Genomic DNA, 20,733 nt, shown 5'->3' on the forward strand with positions numbered 1-20,733 from the left:
TCGGGAAAGGTAAAATATCGGGGGCATCGCGTCGGTCGGGACCATTAACATTGGTCCCGACGCGACCGACGCGATGCCCCCGATTTTTCCATAGGCTTCAATGTTCAAATATTTTTTAACATTGAAATCGTGAGAAAATGTGAAAAATGTGAAATGGGCCAATATGACCCATTTCACATTATAGATGTCCCCGTCGTCACCCCACGATAGACGCCAACCCGAAGCGTGGCGAGCGCAGCGAGCCCGCGAGGGGCGGTGGTGCGCGTCCTCCGACCTTTTCATTCCCCTACTATCCACGTCGGCGTGGAGTTGAGAATAGAATAGTGTGGCGAGCGCAGCGAGCCACCGAGCCCGAAGCGTGGCGAGCGCAGCGAGCCCCGCGTATAACTTCACAGGTATACGCGTCCCCTCGCTGCGCTCGCCACACTATTCTATTCTCAACTCCACGCCGACGTGGATAGTAGGGGAATGAAAAGGTCAGAGGACGCGCACCGCTGCCCCTCGCGGGCTCGCTGCGCTCGCCACGCTTCGGGTTGGCGTCTATCATGGGGTGGGGTTTACGCCGTTAAATTTGGGCGGGTTGGGAATATTTTACATTGAATCCAATGTAAAATCGGGTCCCAGGGACCCAATTTACATTTCATTCAATCAAAAAATCGGGTCGGTCGCATCGCATGCGACCAAATCGCATGCGATGCGATCAACGCGATTTTTCCGATACGACCACCCCGATGTAAATCGGTGTGGCCGTGCTAGGAAACAAGTACCGAAATCTGCAATAACATTAACAATTGAATAGCTCCCCATAATTTTAGACTGGAGCTACTGGAATGTGAAAGAATTGAATTGCCCCCTTAGAAAATCCTATTTCTACTTTTGTTCATAATCTAAATATAGGCCAGTACTTGCTACATAAGCAACAAATGAAAAACAAAATCTACAGAGACCCCCAAAAATACTAAAAAAATTTTGTATTACCTTCTATGTACTGCAGATGATGGAAACAACTAAAAATGTATTTCATGAATCAATGCATAATTATACTAGCTGTCAAAAGATCTAGCCATTAGAGCAGGCATGTCCAAACTATGGCCCTTCAGCTGTTGTGAAACTTGCCTTGCCACAGTTTTGCTATTGGGGAATGCTAGAATTGTGGCAAGGCATGCTGGGATGTGTAGTTTCACAACAGCTGGAGGGCCACAGTTTGGACATGCCCGCATTAGAGCATATAAACGGCATCTCTTGGTAGCACTTTTGTACTCAGTTACTCAGTGATGATCGTTACATTATGTCATTGGTCTTCTCTGTAGAACCAGAACATCAGTAGCAGTGGCGGAACTCCCGGAGGCAATGGAGTCATCTGCCGCCGGGCGATAGCCTCAAAGGGGGCACACCCGGCACAGGCTCCATTGCCTCCTGATGTTCCGCTCACACTGCATTTAGAGCCTGGTGCTGGCCTTCATTGTTTGCAGCACGGGGCTCTCAGCGGGCTCCAGCAGCGGCGTGTATGAGAGTCAGCTCCCCCCGCCGCTGCTCCCTGTGTCCCCGCTAACACTCACTGTACTCACTGATCTGAGCCTGCCAACAGTGATGAGTCGGGCCGGCTGGCCGGCGCGAGACTCCGCTGCCAGTGCGGGAGTAGTGAGTGACACACTGACATTCGTGCAGCTGCGGCCGGGAGCTGGGCTGGAGATGCTGCAGTGTGAGTAGTGTCAACAGTCAGCAAGGAGCCGGGCAGCAGGAGATGAGTGACAGCAGGGCAGTGTTGGTGTAAGTAGGACACCAACCTTTGGGGGGACAGTCACATGGCTCTAACTATGTGTGTGTAATATATATATATATATATATATATATATATATATATATATATATATATATATATATATATATATATATATATATATATATATATATATATATATATATATATATATATATATACACACACATGTACACTATATATATATATATATATATATATATATATATATATATATATATATATATATATATATATACACATACTGTATATGGGATATGTGTGTGTTTGTATGTGTATATATATATATATATATATATATATATATATATATATATATATATATATATATATATATATATATATATATATATATATATATATATATATATATATGCGTGTATATAGATATATATATTGTATGTGGGGGGGGGGGGGGGGGCAGGCGTAGCACCAACACATCTTGCCTCCGGGCAACTGGGACGAACTTACGCCACTGATCAGTAGTCTGCTAGTCGTACAGTGCTCAGCAAAGACGATGAATGTAGCAAAGACATTGGGAGCAAATGTTATAGCTTGGAAGGTGCATCATGTGCAGAGATTTCTGCAAATTAGTTGCAACATTTCAAAACCCGCTAGATTTTCTTAAAGGCAAAACCAAATTTACATTTGACCACTCATGTCAAATGGAATGCATTGTTTTTTTTTTACACACAAAACACTGTAAAGGCCAAATGTAATCCATAGTATTCAGAGCCTGAAAGATAGTCTTGAAACCATGCTTGTTTTGACATTAAACCAAAAGGCAATCTTTAAATCTATAGACTATCTCGCCAGAATCACTCCCACAAATTGCATGTTAATACTTATGGCCCCAAGAAAATGCTTCAAGGACTTGGCCAACACCCATAATGAACTTACTAATAGCAATTATGACATCAAGAGGTGTACAGCATGAGGTTGAACATAATAGTACATTATCAACGCTGTGGGTACAAAACCTTATTGCTGCCCATACATGTGTGAGATATTGCATGCTGGCCGATAAATCGAATGATTGCATGCATTTTGAAGGGGACATTCGACGCAATGTGCAGGCACGCCGTCGAATGTTGAATCGATAGATATTATGTGCTGCACATAATATTTATCGAATTGCATGAGGTTTTTAAACAAATGCAATTGCTCAAATGCAAGCAGCGTGGGGACTGGAGCGGGGAACGGAGCTTGCAGCAGGGACCGGAGCTGGCGCTCCACATAGCCACTTCCAGCACCTGATGTCTGGCATGCGTCATCGGGTGCTGCACTGGGCACCACTTAATGCTATCAGATGCGATGGGGCATTGCGTTGCGATGTCCCATCGCATCTGATCGCATTAGTGTATGGGCAGCATTAGAAGACTTGTTTCTACATTTACAAACAGCTGATATGTCAGTATTCACAATTACTGTTCCTAGAACACTGCAGCCATCCTGGTAGCACAAAGCTGAAACCAACCAAAATATCCAGCAAATCAAACAAATAATCTAGTGGGTGGGTGATTGTGTGTAAGTAAGTTTTATGGGACCCACACACACAGGGTGACAGTAGTAATATGCGGAGCGATCTAGTTAAGCTCTGATCGCTCAGCACAGAGTTCTGCACCAGCAATGTGTGCTGAGCGATCTGTTACTGCCCGGCTTCCCAATAGAGAGAACACGGGTGATAACTAGTTTTATACTGCACAAAGTATAGATCTAGTCAGGCAATAGCGATGCACAGTCCATGTGTCCCACACACACAGCAATTCTTTCTTAATTTCTTAGAAATCTAGTGAGATCGCTTAGAAAATAGGCAAACCACCTAATGTGTAGGCCCCAAGAGTGAAGCCTGGTAAATGATTATGTAGCCTCGGAGAAAGCACAACATTTAATAATCTACAGAGCACAAAACACAACAGCACACATTTCTTAGAAACTTATTCAGTTTGCAAGAATGGGCCTTCAATAATAGAATACATCTCTGAATAACCTAATCTACATGCTCTATACCTGTACTGATAAGACCATGTATTTACACCTCAGATCAAACCCACTGATGACCGTACACGATCACTTACAGAGCGCAGACTGGCGTCATCATCTTCCTTGTTGGATCCCTCCTCTTCCATGCGGGACATGTCGCCCAGTCCATATGATCTGGATACCAGGCCAGCTTTGTCATCTGAAGCAGAAAACAATGTATTGTACTATATACCATGACACGCAGAAAAATAACAGTTGCAGCTAGTTCCTATATTGTAAACATAGTTTGGACCATAGGACTGAGTCAGACAGAACATAACATGTGGCAGCCAAAGTAGGAGCTACATCCCCTTCGCCAGGAGGACCTTTGAATCATCACTTGGTCCACGTATACCTGGAGGGGGGAATATAAACTTGTGGCGAGCGTAGAGAGCCAGCAAGAGTACACTACTTTCAGGGTATGGGTGAAAACCGGACCAGGACAAAACCCCCAGACCGCCGGACCAGACATCAAACTCTGCATTTTGGAGCTTGTAGCCTCCGGTCCGGGGGGTGTCCTGTCCGGGGGGCTGCCTGTGACACCTGTCACCAAGTAGAGGAGGAGGGGGTAGAATAAAGCCTCCCTGTATGGTCCGGGCATGTAGCAAAAACCGGACGGTCCGGACCACACGGGGAGGCTGTAATCTCCCCTTCCCCATGTCCCTGGTGATAGCTATAACAGGGACCCCCGGACAAGACACCCCCCAGGCAGGACACCCCCCGGACCGGACCCTACAAGCTCCGGACTGCAGACTTTGATGTCCTGTCCGGCGGTCCGGAGTTTAGTCCGGGTCCGGTTTTTACATAGTCCCCTACTTTCAGCCTTCGCCGGCTCACAAGGAATGTCCCGTCAGACACAACATTTACTCGAGAGGAACATTTACTCGGAAAATAAGTGGGAAAATTAGCAGCAGAATATCACAGCTATACAGCGGTGTAGATCTGCTGTATACTCTAGGATACAGCCGGCTAGGCCGCTCCAGCCAACAACACGGCGGACACCCCCTTGAGCTCTCGTCGGCTTCTCACCCTCAACCTCCACATCGCTGTCCGGATCGGGCTCCGAGTCCCCGGCATATACTGCCAGGGAGGACAGCACATTCCTCTTGTTCGCCGCCATAGGTTTTTTGTCGCCCACGTGACGTATATCCGGAGAGCGGAAGGAAGAGAAGCTGTCGCTATAGTTACTGGCCTTGTAGCGTCATCACTGTGCGGCGGGACCGGCGGAAGTTCGGAGGAAGTTTGCGAGGAGGTTCCCACGTCTGTATAGTTTGTGTATATTGAGTGCAGTGTGCGCGCAGTGGGGGGGAGCATGTCATTTTCTCATAGAACATGCATAAAACATAAGTGTAGATTGACACGTGTAATATACAATTTTAACATGCGGTCAGTGCTTGACAGCTGTTATAGATACTGGGTGAGAGTGGGTCAGTACCTTACCACTTACAGAGAGACTATATGTGAAATGTATGTGGTCCGAGCTTAAATATTATATGTAAGGTATGCAGTGTTTTGGTCAGCTGACAGACTACGCATATTATGTTGTCAGAGCCTGACAGTTTACAGAGACTATATGTAACATGTATGTGGCCATAGTATATGTAACATGTATATGGTCAGAACCTAAATATGATTATGTTTACCATGTATGTGGTGAAAACCAGTCAGCTGACAGAGAAGGTGTAACATAACAGCTTACATAGATACTATGAACAACATGTATGTGCTAACAGCCTGACAGATTACATAGAGACTATGGGTAACATGCAGGGGTTAAAGTGAGGTGGAACGGGGTGGCATACCTCCCAACATGACCCTCTCCAGGAGGGAGTGGGACACAATGCTCCGCTCCTGGAGAGGGTTTCCTCTTAATGCATGATTACCTTCATCTGTGTTGAACAGGTTAATAGATAAGAAAGGCGTTTCAACACAGGTGATGGCAATCATATATTGGGGCAGATGTATTAAGCCTTAACAAGAGATAAATGCAATGGTGATAAGGAGAGATAAACGTTCAGCCAATCCGCTCCTTACTGACTTTTTTCCAACACAGGCTGTAACATGGCAGTTAGCAGGTGATTGGCTGGGCGTTTATCTCTCCTTATCACCCTTGCATTTATCTCTTGTTAAAGCTTAATACATCTGCCCCACTAAGAGGAAAGTGCAGGAGCAGAGCAATGTGTCCCTCCTGGAGAAGGTCATGTTGGGAGGTATGGGGTGGAACTGAGTTGGAACATTGTAACCTCCACATTGGCCCTGCAGAGTAATTCTCACAGAAAAGCATTCTAGTTTGCAGGGGGATGCCTAAAACCCTACCCCTGTCTGCCTAATGGGGGAAGGGGAGGGGGTGTAATTAGGTGGCATAGATAAATGAGTTCCCCCACCTCTGCAGGACCACTTTATGTCCTGGTAACATGTAAGTGGTTAGAGCCAGACAGCTTGCAGGGAAACTGTGTATTGTATATGTTATATAGCGGGACAGCTTTAAAGAAATTCTATGTGTTAAATATAGTAACAAGTGATTGGCATAGACAAAGTGTTGACACATGAAAAGGTCAACATGAGTTTTTGTTTTTTAAAATTTTTATTTTTCTTGGACTTTTTTTTTTATAATTTACCATCCACGTGGATTCTGATTGGAAATGGTAAAGCTTGGCGAGTGCCGTGGTAATGATGCAAGTGACCTTTCCCAAAGCATGACAAGTGAAGTGGTACACAATTTGGGGTCCATATGACAAAATCTACAATTTGAAACCCCCCAAAAACCCTCAGGTTGGTCTTTTCATGTGTCAACCAATTAGTGTCTACCTATTGACGGTCGACCCTGTATACCATAAGCACATGTATGTGGTCAGTGTTTGGCAACTTACGGAGAACCTGTGTGTACCATGTATGTAGTCAGAGATGGCCAGCTTACTGAGAAACTATGTGTAAAAAGTATGTGTCAGAAGCAGACAGATTACAGATATACTATGTAATATGTATGTGTTCAGTGCCTGGCAGCTTACATATATCCCTTTCAGACATAACAGCAAATTACCTGTTGAAGCAGTTCTACTCTGTAATTTTTATAGTGTGAAAGGGTCATCCCGGGTCACTGACCCTGCTTTTTACCAGGGTATACCCTTTTGCACTACACTAATTACCCATGTTTTCAGCAAATTACCGGGTTCACAGTTTTTAACCGGGTAATTTACTGCTTTGTGTGAAAGGGGGCCAGGCTGCACCCAGCAAAATGACCCGGCACTCAAAATGCCAGGTAATTGCTGGGTCGCATGTCTGAAAGGGGCATAGACTATGGCTAACCTGTATGTGGTCAGAGCCTAAATACTAGGTGTAACATGTACGTGGTCCCATACACACTTTCTTATCACTGCAGACACTGATATTGCTGATGGGGACCCGGCATCGGCATGTGCATACATACTGCAAAGGGAACAATAGCCATGCTGTAGCATGTATGTTGTTAACGAGGATCTCACTTGTCTGAGCATGCACGGTGAAGGAGGGGGTCGTTAACGATATTCAGTGTACACACTAGCGATATAGTAAAAGATATTGCTCAGAAGGGCAATATATTTTACTATCTCTTACTGTGTAATATGTATGTAGTCCATAATTCATTGGTGCATTTCCCACAAGACTCATGAGAGGCCTATGGCCAGGTGAGTGTTTTTGTTTTTGTCATTGAGGCTTATTTTTCTTTTTTCTTTTTCTATTTTGTAACTGGTGAAGAAGGAGGTAGCAATGGTCAGTCATTGTGTGTGTTGGGGGAGGTTAGTGCTGCTTTGTAATGCTGGCCACACATCAGACCAACTTTCCTCCAACCATCCAACTAGGTGGTTGGACTGAAAATCTGGTACTGTATGGGGGCAAATGCCAATAAGCAATTTGCTTACAAACTCAGGAGAATGGACAAAAACATTCAGTGAAATTGTTTAAATCAAATAGGTCCAACTACAGTACATTGTCTGAGTGACAGTTGTTGCCAATTTTCCGATTTGGGAAACAAATGACTTAATTACAAACTACATTTGCTCCCATCCAGTACCAGGTTTTTATTCCATCCAACCAACTAGTTGGATGGTTGGAGGAAAGTTGGTCTGATGTGTGGCCAGCAGAAGTTGGGATGTCCCAACAGGATGGGAGCAGTGACCTCATGGGGGGGGGGGGGTGACTGATAATGTTGTTACTGCCTGACTCTTAAATTTGCCCCTGCCAATACAGGCAGCTTACAGAGAAGCAGTGTGTGACAAGTATTCAAGTATTTGTGAGAGCCATAGAGCTTAGAAGGAGATGTTGCAATATGTTTTTGGTCAGTGCCTGGCAGCTTACATAGATGCTATGTGTAACATGTATGTGTCAGAACTGGACCACTTACAGAGAGATAATGGGCCTGATTCAGACCTGTTTGTTTGCCTGTGTATACTCGCAGCCTAGCAAAAAGGTCAGCGCTCCCCCCCCCCCCCCCCCAACCTAACCCCTGAAATTGGTGTCGACCTACAATATTATCTGTATACCGTGTGTGGTCAGTGAGTTACAGCTTATAGAGAGACTATGGGCCTGATTCAAAATTGAATGCAGATCATGTTCTGCTGCATCTTCTCACATATTTTCAGGTGCAAAGTGAGTCTCATACTGATTTTACATCAAAATCTGGGACCTGGGAATTTGGTCCGGGTCGGACCCGGCTTTAAACACGTTTCCACTGCAATACAACCCGGGATATTGCTGTATCATCCCCGTTCACAGTGAACCCGGGTAAGCCCTGCTTTTTTCAAATGGATGTCATTAGAAATGGCCCTTAAGGGCTGACAAGGATGAGGTTACAAAAGAGGGGGGAGGGGACTGCTGGGGATGTCATTGCATCAAGCATTGCAGCTATCTGGGTCTTAGCATTCTGAAAATATATTTGTGTACTTGGTGACTAGAGGAAATAGTAGTGCCATCAATAGATAATGAGATTGTGGGAGGAAAGGTAGATTTGAGTATGGTAGAGACTAGATCCCCTTCAGTTTTGATTACAGGATGTGATGTTCAGTGAGGGCGGAAGTTGTTAGATGCCCTCACAATGTTTTTTATTTTATCTGTAATTCACGTAGGTGTAGGTTATTTTGTTTTATTTTAGCTGCATTGTACCTTCGCTATGCTTGCATGCTTTAGACACGATGACTCGGTTCGCTCGATACAGATTTATATTCCCCCTCCAGGTATACGTGAACCCAGGGCATGATGGGAAAATTGTCAAAACTGAAGGGGATCTAGACACTACCATTTAAGGATCGTCAGTATAGAGATGATATTGTCAAAAAGAGCTACTGAGTTCACCTAAAGAGGACATAATAGAACGAGAAAAGGAGAGCACCAAGAATGGAACCTTGGGGGCCACCTACTATTAGTAGAAGTATGGAGGGAGGTGGAGTCATGAGAGGAGACAGAAAAGGAACAGTAAAATAGGTAAGAAGAGAGCAGTATCATGCAGAAGGAGAAGGTGGTCCACTGTGTCAAAAGCAGCAGAGAGTAGTGGCCTTTTGTTTTAACAACAAGGAGGTCATTGCAGATTTTAGTGAGGGCAGTTTCAGTTGAGCGGAGAGGACGGAATCTAGGCTGGAATGAGTGAGAGGAAAGGAAGTAAGTAAGACGGTTGTAGACCATATGCTCATGAAGTTTGAAGGGGAAAAGGGAGGAGTAAGATCGGTCGAAAATTGGAAAGGGTGTTAGGATCAAGGGTAGGTTTTTTAAGAATAGGGGAGATGAGTGCATGCCTGAAGGCAGAAGGGACAGTGACTGATGAGACAGGCTCATAATATTTTTATATGGTGGGAAGGATTTATACATTGAGTCGCTCTTCAGCTGCTGATGGACTGTAAGCCCCATGCTGGCTCTATATAGTAGGCATTTAACTGGGTACACACTAGGCTAGACTATAGTATGAACAAATTTGCCAGTTCTGACCATTTGGAATGACAAAATCTTCATAATGTCTAGTGTGTACGCAATGTCGTTGATACTGTGAGGGAACTCGCAACATCAGCCATGTCCTTTGCCATCTGTACATGTAAGACATTGAGGACATCGCAAGTGAGGCCCATGCTGCATTCCCGCTCCATCGTTGCCAGCATCGGCAAGATTGTATGCACTTACCGATGCTGGCTTCCCAGCTAGGTCCCCCCTGCAACTTTGTCTTGGGTATACATATTGCATAGTGTGTACCCAGCATTTGAGTCTTAAAGCAGCTGGTTAGCTAGTGTTTGCCTAGCTAACCACTTACATGACTATAGGCCCATACACACTTGACGATTTTCAGTTGAAAATCGGTCAAAACAGCCGTTTTGAGCGATTTTCGGCTGAAAATCGCCCAGTGTGTATGCCCCAGCTTTTGCCGACTAGCGATGATGCGCGCTCCCGCATCATCGCTAGTTAAGTGGTTCATCTGCTGGTTTTACCAGCAGATGTGGCGATGATGGATGGTTTTTCATCCATCATCGCCATGTGTGTACGCTTGCCGGGCTGAAAGATTAACCACTTTCAGCCCGGCGGACCGCCCCGCTGCCCCCCCGCCGCGCCGCCCCGCCCCTCGCCTGTCATAATACTCACCCTGCAGGATTGGTCCACGCTGCCCCGCTCAGACTGCTGCGGCTGGGTGCCGCAGAGCCACGCTCCCCCGCCGTCCTCCTGTTCTTCTGGGTCCCAGCTCTGCCGCCCCAGCCACACTGAATGACACGCTGACGCCCCGCCCCCCTACACCATGCTCCCTCCGCCTCTCTCTGTCCTGCTCCACACGGAGCACCACTGTCCACCAATGTTTTCATTTTTAAGCGAGTAATATATACATTGCTGGTATGTGCCAGCAATGTAGTAGTAGTAGTAGTAGTAGTACGTTTATTTATAAGGCGCCACAAAGTGTCCGCAGCGCCGTACATAGCAAACAAAAAAAAACAAATTACAAGGTAACGTACAGGGTGTGTAGAAAGATACAGTATAAATAGGGGTATAGCTGGTAGAACTAAAATCAGCATCAGTTCAGAAGTAGGTGTCAAAATAGTCAAGGAGACCGAAGATGAAGTAGAGGAAGGGAAGAACAGGACAGGAGCACAGGTGAGGTAATGAGGTAGGGTGAGTACGTGAGGAAGGAGGGCCCTGCTCATAAGAGTTAACATACTAAAAATAGGTGGGTGGACGAACGAAATACAATAGGATAAGTAGGAACGGAGGGGAACGGAGGCAGGATAGGAGGATCAAAAGAGGTTAGGAGGAGGGATAGGCTAGTCGAAAAAAGTGGGTTTTGAGGGAGCGCTTGAAGGAGGTAAGGGAATCAGATAGCCTGATGGGTGGCGGGAGGTTGTTCCAGTGCAGGGGGGCAGCGCGAGAGAAATCTTGGACACGGGAGTGGGAGGAGGTGATTAGGTGAGAGGTCAGTCGGCGGTCAGCGATGGAGCGAAGAGGACGGGAGGGAGTGTGGATAGAGATCAGTGAAGAGAGGTAGGGAGCTGTGGAGGAGGAGAGAGCCTTGTAGGTGGTGGTGAGGAGTTTAAAGAGAACTCGGAAAGGAATGGGGAGCCAGTGAAGAGATAAACAGAGGGGGGAGGCGGAGGTAGAGCGGCGGGAGAGGAAGATGAGCCTAGCAGCAGCGTTAAGAATGGATTGGAGAGGTGCGAGGCGGGTGAGAGGTAGCCCAGAGAGAAGGATGTTGCAGTAGTCAAGGCGGGAGATGACAAGAGAGTGAATGAGAATTTTGGTCGCGTCAGTGGAGAGGAATGGTCTGATGCGTGAGATGTTGCGTAGGTGAAAGCGGCAAGACTGTGAGAGAGCACGAATGTGGGGGGTGAAAGAGAGGGAGGAGTCAATGATGACACCGAGGCAGCGCGTTTGGTCGGTGGACGTGATCTCGGTTTCACCAATGCTGATGGAGATAGTGGGAGAAGAGGGGATGTTCGGGGGATGGAAGATTAGAAGTTCAGTTTTAGCCATGTTTAGTTTCAGGAAGCGTTGGGTCATCCAGGCTGAGATGGCCGTGAGGCATTCGGAGACCTTGGACAGAAGTGATGGGGATAAGTCGGGGGAGGAGAGATAGATTAGGGTATCATCAGCATAAAGGTGGTAATGAATGTATGTATTACTGGCACAGCTGGGCACCAATGAGTTCCATAAACCAGTAATATATAGATTGCTGGCACGTGCCAGCAATCTATATATTACTGGCACCGCTGGGCACCAATGAGTTTCTTAAGCCAGTAATATATAGATTGCTGGCACGTGCCAGCAATCTATATATTACTGGCACCGCTGGGCACCAATGAGTTTCTTAAGCCAGTAATATATAGATTGCTGGCACGTGCCAGCAATCTATATATTACTGGCACTGCTGGGCACCAATGAGTTTCTTAAGCCAGTAATATATAGATTGCTGGCACGTGCCAGCAATCTATATATTACTGGCACCGCTGGGCACCAATGAGTTTCATAAGCCAGTAATCTATAGATTGCTGACACGTGCCAGCAATCTATATATTACTGGCACCGCTGGGCACCAATGAGTTTCATAAGCCAGTAATATATAGATTGCTGGCACGTGCCACCAATGTATATATTACTGGCACCGCTGGGCACCAATGAGTTTCATAAGCCAGTAATATATAGATTGCTGGCACGTGCCAGCAATCTATATATTACTGGCACCGCTGGGCACCAATGACATTCTTAAGCCAGTAATATATAGATTGCTAGCACATGCCAGCAATGTATATACTACTGGCACCACTACCCACCAATGATTATTTACTGAATTTATTAGCCAGTAATAAATACCCGGCTGTCTCAGAGCAGGTCCATCCATCTGTGGCACGGCTATTTCAAATGACGCACCGGCTCGCGACTCCTTAGCCAATCGGAGCTAGCGGCCAGGCAACCAATCAGGCGCTGCCACGCTGTGAGCTTCGATTAGCTTGTGAGTCACGAGCCGGCACATCATTTCAAATAGCCGCGCCATGGACAGATAGACCTGTTCTGAGACATCTGGGTTTTCCACCGCTCTGCCCCGGCTTACTCATTTAACACGGAGTGCAGTGCACAGAGTAACTTCCCCTGGCAAAGAGCATGAAACCCCTTGCAAAGAGCATGTAACCCTTGGCAAAGATAAAGAAAGCCCTAGTTAGCAGCATAGGGTGGGGTTTACATTAGTTCTGAATCAGGCCCCAAAAACAGAAATGCATTAAATACAATGGCCCCCTGCTCCCGCCCTTGGAATTCAAACCCAGCCCATTATGTAAATCGCCTTTTAATGAAAGATTTTCAGCAAAGTCTTTCACCTCCTGAAAATCTTTTGCTCTTTGGGAAAATAGCTCAGTGTGTACACACTACTTTGGTGAAAGATATATCTATCAAAGATTTTGCCAAAGTCTTTTGAAATGAAAATCTTCTAGTGTTTATGGGCCTTAAGGCCCATACACACTTGACGATTTTCAGCTGAAAATCGGTCAAAACGGGTGTTTTGACCGATTTTCAGCTGAAAATCGCCTAGTGTGTATGGGCCAGAGATCCCCGACTAGCGATGATGCGCGCTCCCGCATCATCGCTAGCGAGGTGGAAAGTCTGCTGGTTTTACCAGCACATCTAGCGATGATGGCTGGTTTTTTAGCCATCATCGCTAAATGTGTACGGCAGCCGGGCTGAAAGATCACAGACTTTCAGCCCAGCTGACCGCCCGCTCCCTCCCCCTGCTTATACTCACCTCTCCTCGCTCCCACGCTGTCCGGTCACAGGCTGCAGACATGTACGCAGCGCAGCCTCCTCTCCCCCTCCTTCAGGCTACACAGCAGCACGTCGGAGCGCCCCGCCCCCCAGCCCACTGGCCGCATCCTCCCTGCTCCTCCGCTGACCACCAATGTTAAAGGCAGTGATATATACATTGCTGGCACATGCCAGCAATGTATATATTTCTGCCACCACTGGCCACCAATGATATTTATAATGCCGTAATATATACATTGCTGGCACAGGTCAGCAATGTATATATTACTGGCACCACTGGGCACCAATGTTATTAATAAGCCAGTAATATATACATTGCTGGCACAGGTCAGCAATGTATATATTACTGGCACCACTGGGCACCAATGTTATTAATAATCCATTAATATATACATTGCTGGCACATGCCAGCAATGTGTATATTGATGGCACCACTGGCCACCAATAATGTTAATAATGCAGTAATATATACATTGCTGGCACAGGTCAGCAATGTATATATTACTGGCACCACTGGGCATCAATGTTATTAATAATCCAATAATATAAACATTGCTGGCACCACTGGGCACCAATGTTATTAATAAGCCAGTAATATATACATTGCTGGCACAGACCAGCAATGTATATATTATCGGTGCCACAGGGCACCAATGATTACGTATTAGCAAGTAATATATACATTGCTGGCACAGGCCAGCAATGTATATATTCAGGGACATCTTAATGCAAGGGCTTGATGGGCAGTTGCCCTAGGGCCCCATAATCCTAGGGGCCCAAGTTCCAGTAGCGGACTGTGTCGGGTGGCAGGGTGGCAGGATGGCATGTGCCCCCCCAGCCAGTACACTATCCGTCACCATCACCGGCCACCTTTACGCTGCCGTCACCCACAATCCGTCACCATCAACCACTGCCCATCACCCTCACGCTGCTGTCACCCACTGCCCGTCACCCTCATCCACCACCCTCATGCTGCTGTCACCCACTATCCATTACTATCACTCACTGCTCGTCACCCTCACACCGATGTCGCCCTTATGCTGCCGTCACCCACTATCCATCGCTATCACCCACTGCCCATCACCCTCATGCTGCTGTCACCCACTATCTGTCACTATCACCCACTGCCCGTCACCCTAATCCACCACCCTTACACTGCTGTCACCCGCTATCCATCACTATCACCCACTGCCGATCACCCAATGGTGTGTGGCATATTGTGTAATGGGCGTTCTAGTATGTGGTATAATGTGTAATGGACATGATGGTGTGAATAATTTTCTCCCTACGTGCACGGCTACAAATAAAATGTTTGCCGTGCACACGGGTGGGATTTTGCCAGCAATCAGTTCTGAATCAGGCACCAAGAACAGGAATGCACTGATTAAAATGGACACTGCTCCCACCCTTGGAATTCAAACCCCGCCCATTATGTAAATAGCCTTGTATATGAAAGATTTTCAGCAAAGTCTTTCGCCTCCTGAAAATCTCTCGCTCTTTGAGGAAAATAGTCTAGTGTGTACGCACTACTTTGGTGAAAGATATATCTATCAAAGATTTTGGCAAAGTCTTTTGAAATGAAAGTCTACTAGTGTGTATGGGCCTTTAACTCAATTTGTTATATTTTTGGTTTGTGTGTGTGTGAACCCTGTGTTGACCCCTGTAAGTTAGTATTCAGAAAACAACATTACTTTATTTACCTTCATATGAAGAAGGTGCCTATTTTTGCATCATAACGTATTACATTTTTCACTGTTCCAGATGTTTGGGTTAAGTGTAATAACTCCACTATGAAAAGTCATAGAAAGCTGGGACAAGCCCGTCAATCCAGCCATATTGGGACATGGTGCGCTCACTTTTATCACAAATCTGCACCCTCCCTTCACCTCCAACACCTACCAGTATTGTCTTATGTGCTCCACTTCATCACACCACTATTGAAACCAACAAAGTTTTCTTACATATTTTATGCTCTGTTAAATACCAGATTGCCCTTATTTGGAAAGCACCTGCAGCTCCGAGTCACCAAGAACTCTTACACAGAATCTTGTATGTAGCAAATATGGAATACATGACTAGTCTTCAGAATAACCTCGTTAAAAAATTCCACTCTATTTGGGCTCCATGGTACTCTTTTCATAACATTCCTCTCCCTGGCCTTAAGTAATGCCCACCTTATAATTATACTTATTTGCTTGCTTCCCTTCCATCTACAACCCCACCCCGACAGCCCAGGCCCGCCCTTAGCGACATAACATCACCTCTCCACCCCCCTCCTTTAGAAATTACTGACACACCAACCAATCTCGGTACTTGTGTATTTTCACGGCGCCCGATATATATCTGATGCGATATCAGCCAATATATCGATGCGATCCGAACCGATTTTTGACCTGTTCATAATGATTTTATATAGTGTGGCGAGCGCAGTAATCCATGTCCCTCGCGGGGCTTGCCGCCATTCAGGCTCGGTGGCTCGCTGCGCTCGCCACACTATATAAAGTCAACTCCATGTGTAGTGGATAGTGGGGTTATGAACAGGTCAAAAATGGGTTCAGATCGCATCGATATATCAGCCGATATCGCATCCGATATTTCAGGTGCCGTGAAAATACACAAGTACCCAAATCTCTATCTACTCTCTCTTTCATTATCGTTCTTTGCTCTTAGGTTATGTAATATAGTGTTCATTCTAGAACCCGCTATCTTTGAAAACCCATGCAGTTCCTCTTACCTGCCTGGGGTGTCGCTATCTGCAGTAGTGCACTGATATGCAAACCAGACCTGTGCTAGAAACACCACAGCAGACAGCGACACCCCAGGCAGGGAACAGGAACTGCATGGGTTTTCAAAGATGGCGGGTGCTAGAATGAACACTAGTAATATATTCCTTATAAATGTTCTTTCTTGATTGTTATGCAGCTTTTTACAGCTTCTGATTTCAGTACTCTACAAATCCATATTAAGGCTCAGTTTGTTATTTAATATATGACTCTTCCCTCTGTTTAACCATATAAAACCATTGGATTTAAGAAGAAATAAATCTGGGATAAAAGCCATTATTTTCAATGCATTTCCAGCTACATTTTTTTCATATAACGATGTCCCTACCTCAATTTTTTTCTGACTACTAACATACAGTGGTCATTACACATGAATATATATTTTTTAAGTGGCCAAGCAATCAGGGCTGGGCCATTCCACATTAATTGCAAATTAAATTACTGTATGTTTAGTGAAAGGGCATCCTCTAGTTCCAATTAAACAGCTAAGTTAATGTAACAATAATTCATGTATGATGGAGAAATGTATATTTTCTTTTCTTTTTTAGGGGCACGCTTGGTTTAGAGTTTGGGTCACTTTGAGTAGCCGTTATGAAATCCATTGCCTTTGGGATACACTAGCCAATTGGTAATGTTTAACTTTATTCTTACGTTGTCATATTTTAAGAATTGTTGCTGAAGAAGTTTGCTTTGTACGTTTTGTCTTCTGCCTAATTGAAGCTCAATGTTCCCATAGTGCAATTATATTGCTGCAAAAACTATAGTGACATTTACAAAACTCATTGCAAAGAAAACACCTATTAACATTCTTCTTTTAAAGTGTACTATAGACAATATCACCCATATGTCTACCTTTGCACAATTGTCCTCTATTATTATTCTTACATAAAACTGCTACAGCTATGATCTATATCCCTTTTTATTCACATTTTTAATTCTTTTATTTAAATTAATAATTCTTTAATATGTATTGCTCTCTTGACATTGCGTCACTAAAAGGACTGAAACATGGGTGCCAGACATACATATAGCGTTTCAGTGGTCTAAGCCACTTCCATCAAGTCTTTCATTACTGCCGTTCTGTACCTTTTGATTGTTTCAGTTGGAAATTATTTTGTTTATATTCACTTAGTCCTCAGTATATTTGTATTTAAGTCCTATGTATTGACATTATATGCTAAAATTGGTTGCTAACAGTATGCTTTGTATGACACTTTTTATTGTAAATAAAAAAAAATGTTTCAATGCCTGAAATGTATTTTGTGTTAAAGAAGTTGTCTGTTTCTTTTGACCTAGTGCTTTATAATTGCGGTTGATAATTATCTTAGTGTAGTATATAGCTTTGTTCTATAGGACTTAACATTAATGCATATACAGAAAGAAATATAGCTCTCTTTTTAGCTAGGTATACAGCTTTGCGATCATTCAGCTGATCGGGTTAAGACAAGTAGAGTGTATTCAGCATAATCCACTGTGACCACATACCTAGGGCCAGATACACCAAGCTTAAAAAAGTGATAATGGGGAGAGTGATACAGCATCAGCCAATCAGCTCCTAAGTCTCATATTTCCAAACACATCCTGTAACATGACAAGTACTTTACCACTTTTTCAAGCTTGGTGCATCTGGCCCAAAGTGAGCTAGAAATAGCTCAGCGTGTGCGTTCTGCTGCGGAAATGGGAATTTGGATGTGGTGCACATAATATGCAACATTTCAGTCCTAGTGTGTTTTAGCAGGATGCCATCCTCTGTCCGAATTTAAAAATGGCAAAAATGCAAAAACTGGCTGCCCTGTGTGTTCCCCACCTACAGGCCACAGTGTCCCGTGGGTGGGAAAAGTTGCAGTTGCCAGTCACTTCCCAGTGAATGCACGGTGAGGAAGAGGATTGGGGGAAGCTCAGCATAATTGTAAGTGCTGGTCACGCCCCCAAGTGTGGCAACAATGGGACCATGCTACCTCCCTGGCCATGAACACTAATTCCCAAAGTTGCAGGAGAGTTGCATCACCAATTCAAGCTGCTTAGCAGCTAATCGCTCCTACATGCACACTTATACAATCGTTTGGCTAAATAAACGTACTACTACTTTGGCTGATCAGCCAGTCTCGAGTGATGGGCTCATCAGTAAAGATGTGACCCAGCATAACTCCTGCTTTTAACATTTTTATGTATTAGGCACCATACATGGGGTAAAAAACTAATACAGTAAACTTAAATACAAGCATAACAATAAACCATCACACATGAGTCTAAAATGAAATACAAATGCTGGGTCTTTCCCTGTTTTTTTTGTGTATATGTCGACTTGGACACCGTATAAGTGTTCCATGTCCCCTCTTTTTGGGCACAGTGCTTCCCTACGCTTGGCACACTATTATAATCTAACTCTATGTCCACTTGGATGGTAAAATATGAAAAAGATCCTTTAAAAAGAAATGTGAAAAGCTCATGTCAACCTATTGCTTGTATTGAAATTTTTACTATGTCGCTCCCATCCCTTTCCAAGTTACTCGATAACGAACATAGACATTTTTGTAATAATGAAAATGTTGACTACATATTAGTCCATGTTGTCATGCCGAAAATTGACTAGATGAAAATGCTGTATAATCTTTGTCTGGACATCTCCAGGTGGTATTTTTTGATTGATTGGTTTATTGGATTATTTAATCATTAACACTGTATTTTATACAGTTTTACCCATCCTCTCTGGTCCTTTATTAAATTTAGTTACTTGCGCTGCGGCTGCACTATGGGGGTTATTAAGGTTGATTCGCATGGCTGCGAATTCGCAGCCTTACGAGTCCACCAAACCCCGCCCGGCGAACGACCGCCCCCCCCCCCCCCCCTCAAAGTGCGGCTTCGCCCGAACAGCTGCGAATGGATATTTTGCATAAACATCCATTCGCATGGCTTGGGTAACCGCCCACATCTTTCGATGGTCACAGACCATCGAATGATGTTTAGCGTGCACGCATATATAAGTGACTTTTCAGTTGCTTACATTTGCGTGCACGCTGGCGTGGATATAGGCAGGCAGCTGACATCCGGTGATGTCAGCCACTCGCCCCCCACACCCGCGTCACTGCCTCATTACCATGAGAACGCCCAGCGTTCTCATGGGAACGCCCGTGGAACGCTGGGCGTTCCCATATGGTAATGGGGCAGCCCGGCGCCCCCCGCTCATCTCCACCCCCCCCCCACGCCGGCATGGGTGCGTGCACATGCGCAGACGTGCAACATTGGTACTGTGTGCGAATGGATCTGAATCCGGCCCTATAACTCAGTCATTTTATGTAGCTCGCTATTTAGATAACTAGCTAATGGCTATATATTATAATATGCATCCTTACAGCTTCATTATTTTGCAGTAGACTAATACTGTACTACTTACATGTATCAGACATATTGTATTTTTCTAGTGATTCTTTATTAAAATGTAAACATTTTCATGGTTAAAAAAAAAAAAAAAAAAAAAACAATTATATTCCTGAATTGATATTTGCAGAAAATAAATTATCTGCTTTGAAGGAAATAGCATTTGGGTTGCACTTGTTTGATACCTAGATTACTAACCGTATGTACAAAGTATTCAAGGGAATGATAGAGAAATGATCTTCATCAAAATCCATTACAGTATAATTAATGTGCAAACCTATGACTAAATCATTGACTAAAATGTTATCTGAGATCCACTGACTAAGGGGGGTATGCAATCGCCGTCGAGCATCTCCCGTGGGGGAGATGCTCGACCGGCCCTATTCAATGCTGTCTTCCCCGACAGCATTGAACAGGGTTTCCTGGCAGAACGAGCCCGACATCTCTAGCTGTCGGGCTCGTTCTGCCGAGAACAGCCGGGAAGTGACGAGCTGCCGGCTGCATCTCGTCACTTCCCGGCCGCAACTCGCGGCCACGCCCCCTTCTCGTCCCGCTGCAGGCGGGACATTGAATCCCGCCTGCATGTTCTCGGTCGAGCTGACCGAGAACGGGACTGGGTCACGGCAGGCGAGCAAGCTCGTCTGCCGTGACCCGGAGATTGAATACCCCCCTAAAACTTGACTAAGACAAAAATAAAAAATAAATGCTTAAATGTGACATTTAATTTAGTCAAATTTGAAGAAAGTGACTAAGACTAAAACTTGATTAAAAATCCTTGCCAAAATTAACACTGGTGTTGGATCTGTGCCCTGCAAAAGTATGATCATTAGAAACTAATAATAAAAACAGGAGTACTTAATTTAAAATTAATTAATAAATTTGCATGTTACACTTTTTAATAAAAATATGGGTTCTTGTTTAGTGTGCTATTCTGCATAGGAAAATCGCATTGCATACCGTCTATAGTGCAGTGCGATGCAATGCGATGTCCATGTTAAGTGCACAGGAGTGTTTATACAA

General features: G+C 44.7%; 2 protein-coding genes across 10 annotated transcripts in view; one reads left to right on the plus strand and one right to left on the minus strand.

The window, feature by feature from the left end:
- SAP30BP (SAP30 binding protein) overlaps positions 1-5,049 on the minus strand; it is a 42,083-nt gene extending 37,034 nt beyond the window's left edge. Inside the window, exons 1-2 of one of the 2 annotated variants that reach the window (XM_083148012.1) lie at positions 4,832-5,049; positions 3,859-3,962 (exon numbers count right to left, since the gene is read on the minus strand). In XM_083148012.1, the coding sequence (XP_083004138.1) occupies positions 3,859-3,962; positions 4,832-4,922 (195 nt within the window). In that variant the 5' untranslated portion in view covers positions 4,923-5,049. The remainder of the gene's footprint in view (positions 1-3,858; positions 3,963-4,831) is intronic. The other variant, XM_083148011.1, reaches the window with a different exon arrangement.
- Positions 4,962-20,733, plus strand: part of RECQL5 (RecQ like helicase 5) — a 108,300-nt gene continuing 92,528 nt past the window's right edge. Inside the window, exons 1-4 of one of the 8 annotated variants that reach the window (XM_083148003.1) lie at positions 5,017-5,062; positions 6,454-6,574; positions 8,422-8,563; positions 16,884-16,963. The gene's annotated coding sequence lies outside the window, so the exon portion shown is untranslated. Of the gene's footprint in view, positions 5,063-6,453; positions 6,575-7,950; positions 8,118-8,144; positions 8,564-16,883; positions 16,964-20,733 lie in introns of those variants that run through there. The other 7 variants (XM_083148007.1, XM_083148005.1, XM_083148010.1 and 4 more) reach the window with 7 other exon arrangements.

This window comes from Crinia signifera, chromosome 6, assembly GCF_055691185.1.
Source record: "Crinia signifera chromosome 6, ASM5569118v1, whole genome shotgun sequence".
Taxonomy (NCBI): domain Eukaryota; kingdom Metazoa; phylum Chordata; class Amphibia; order Anura; family Myobatrachidae; genus Crinia; species Crinia signifera.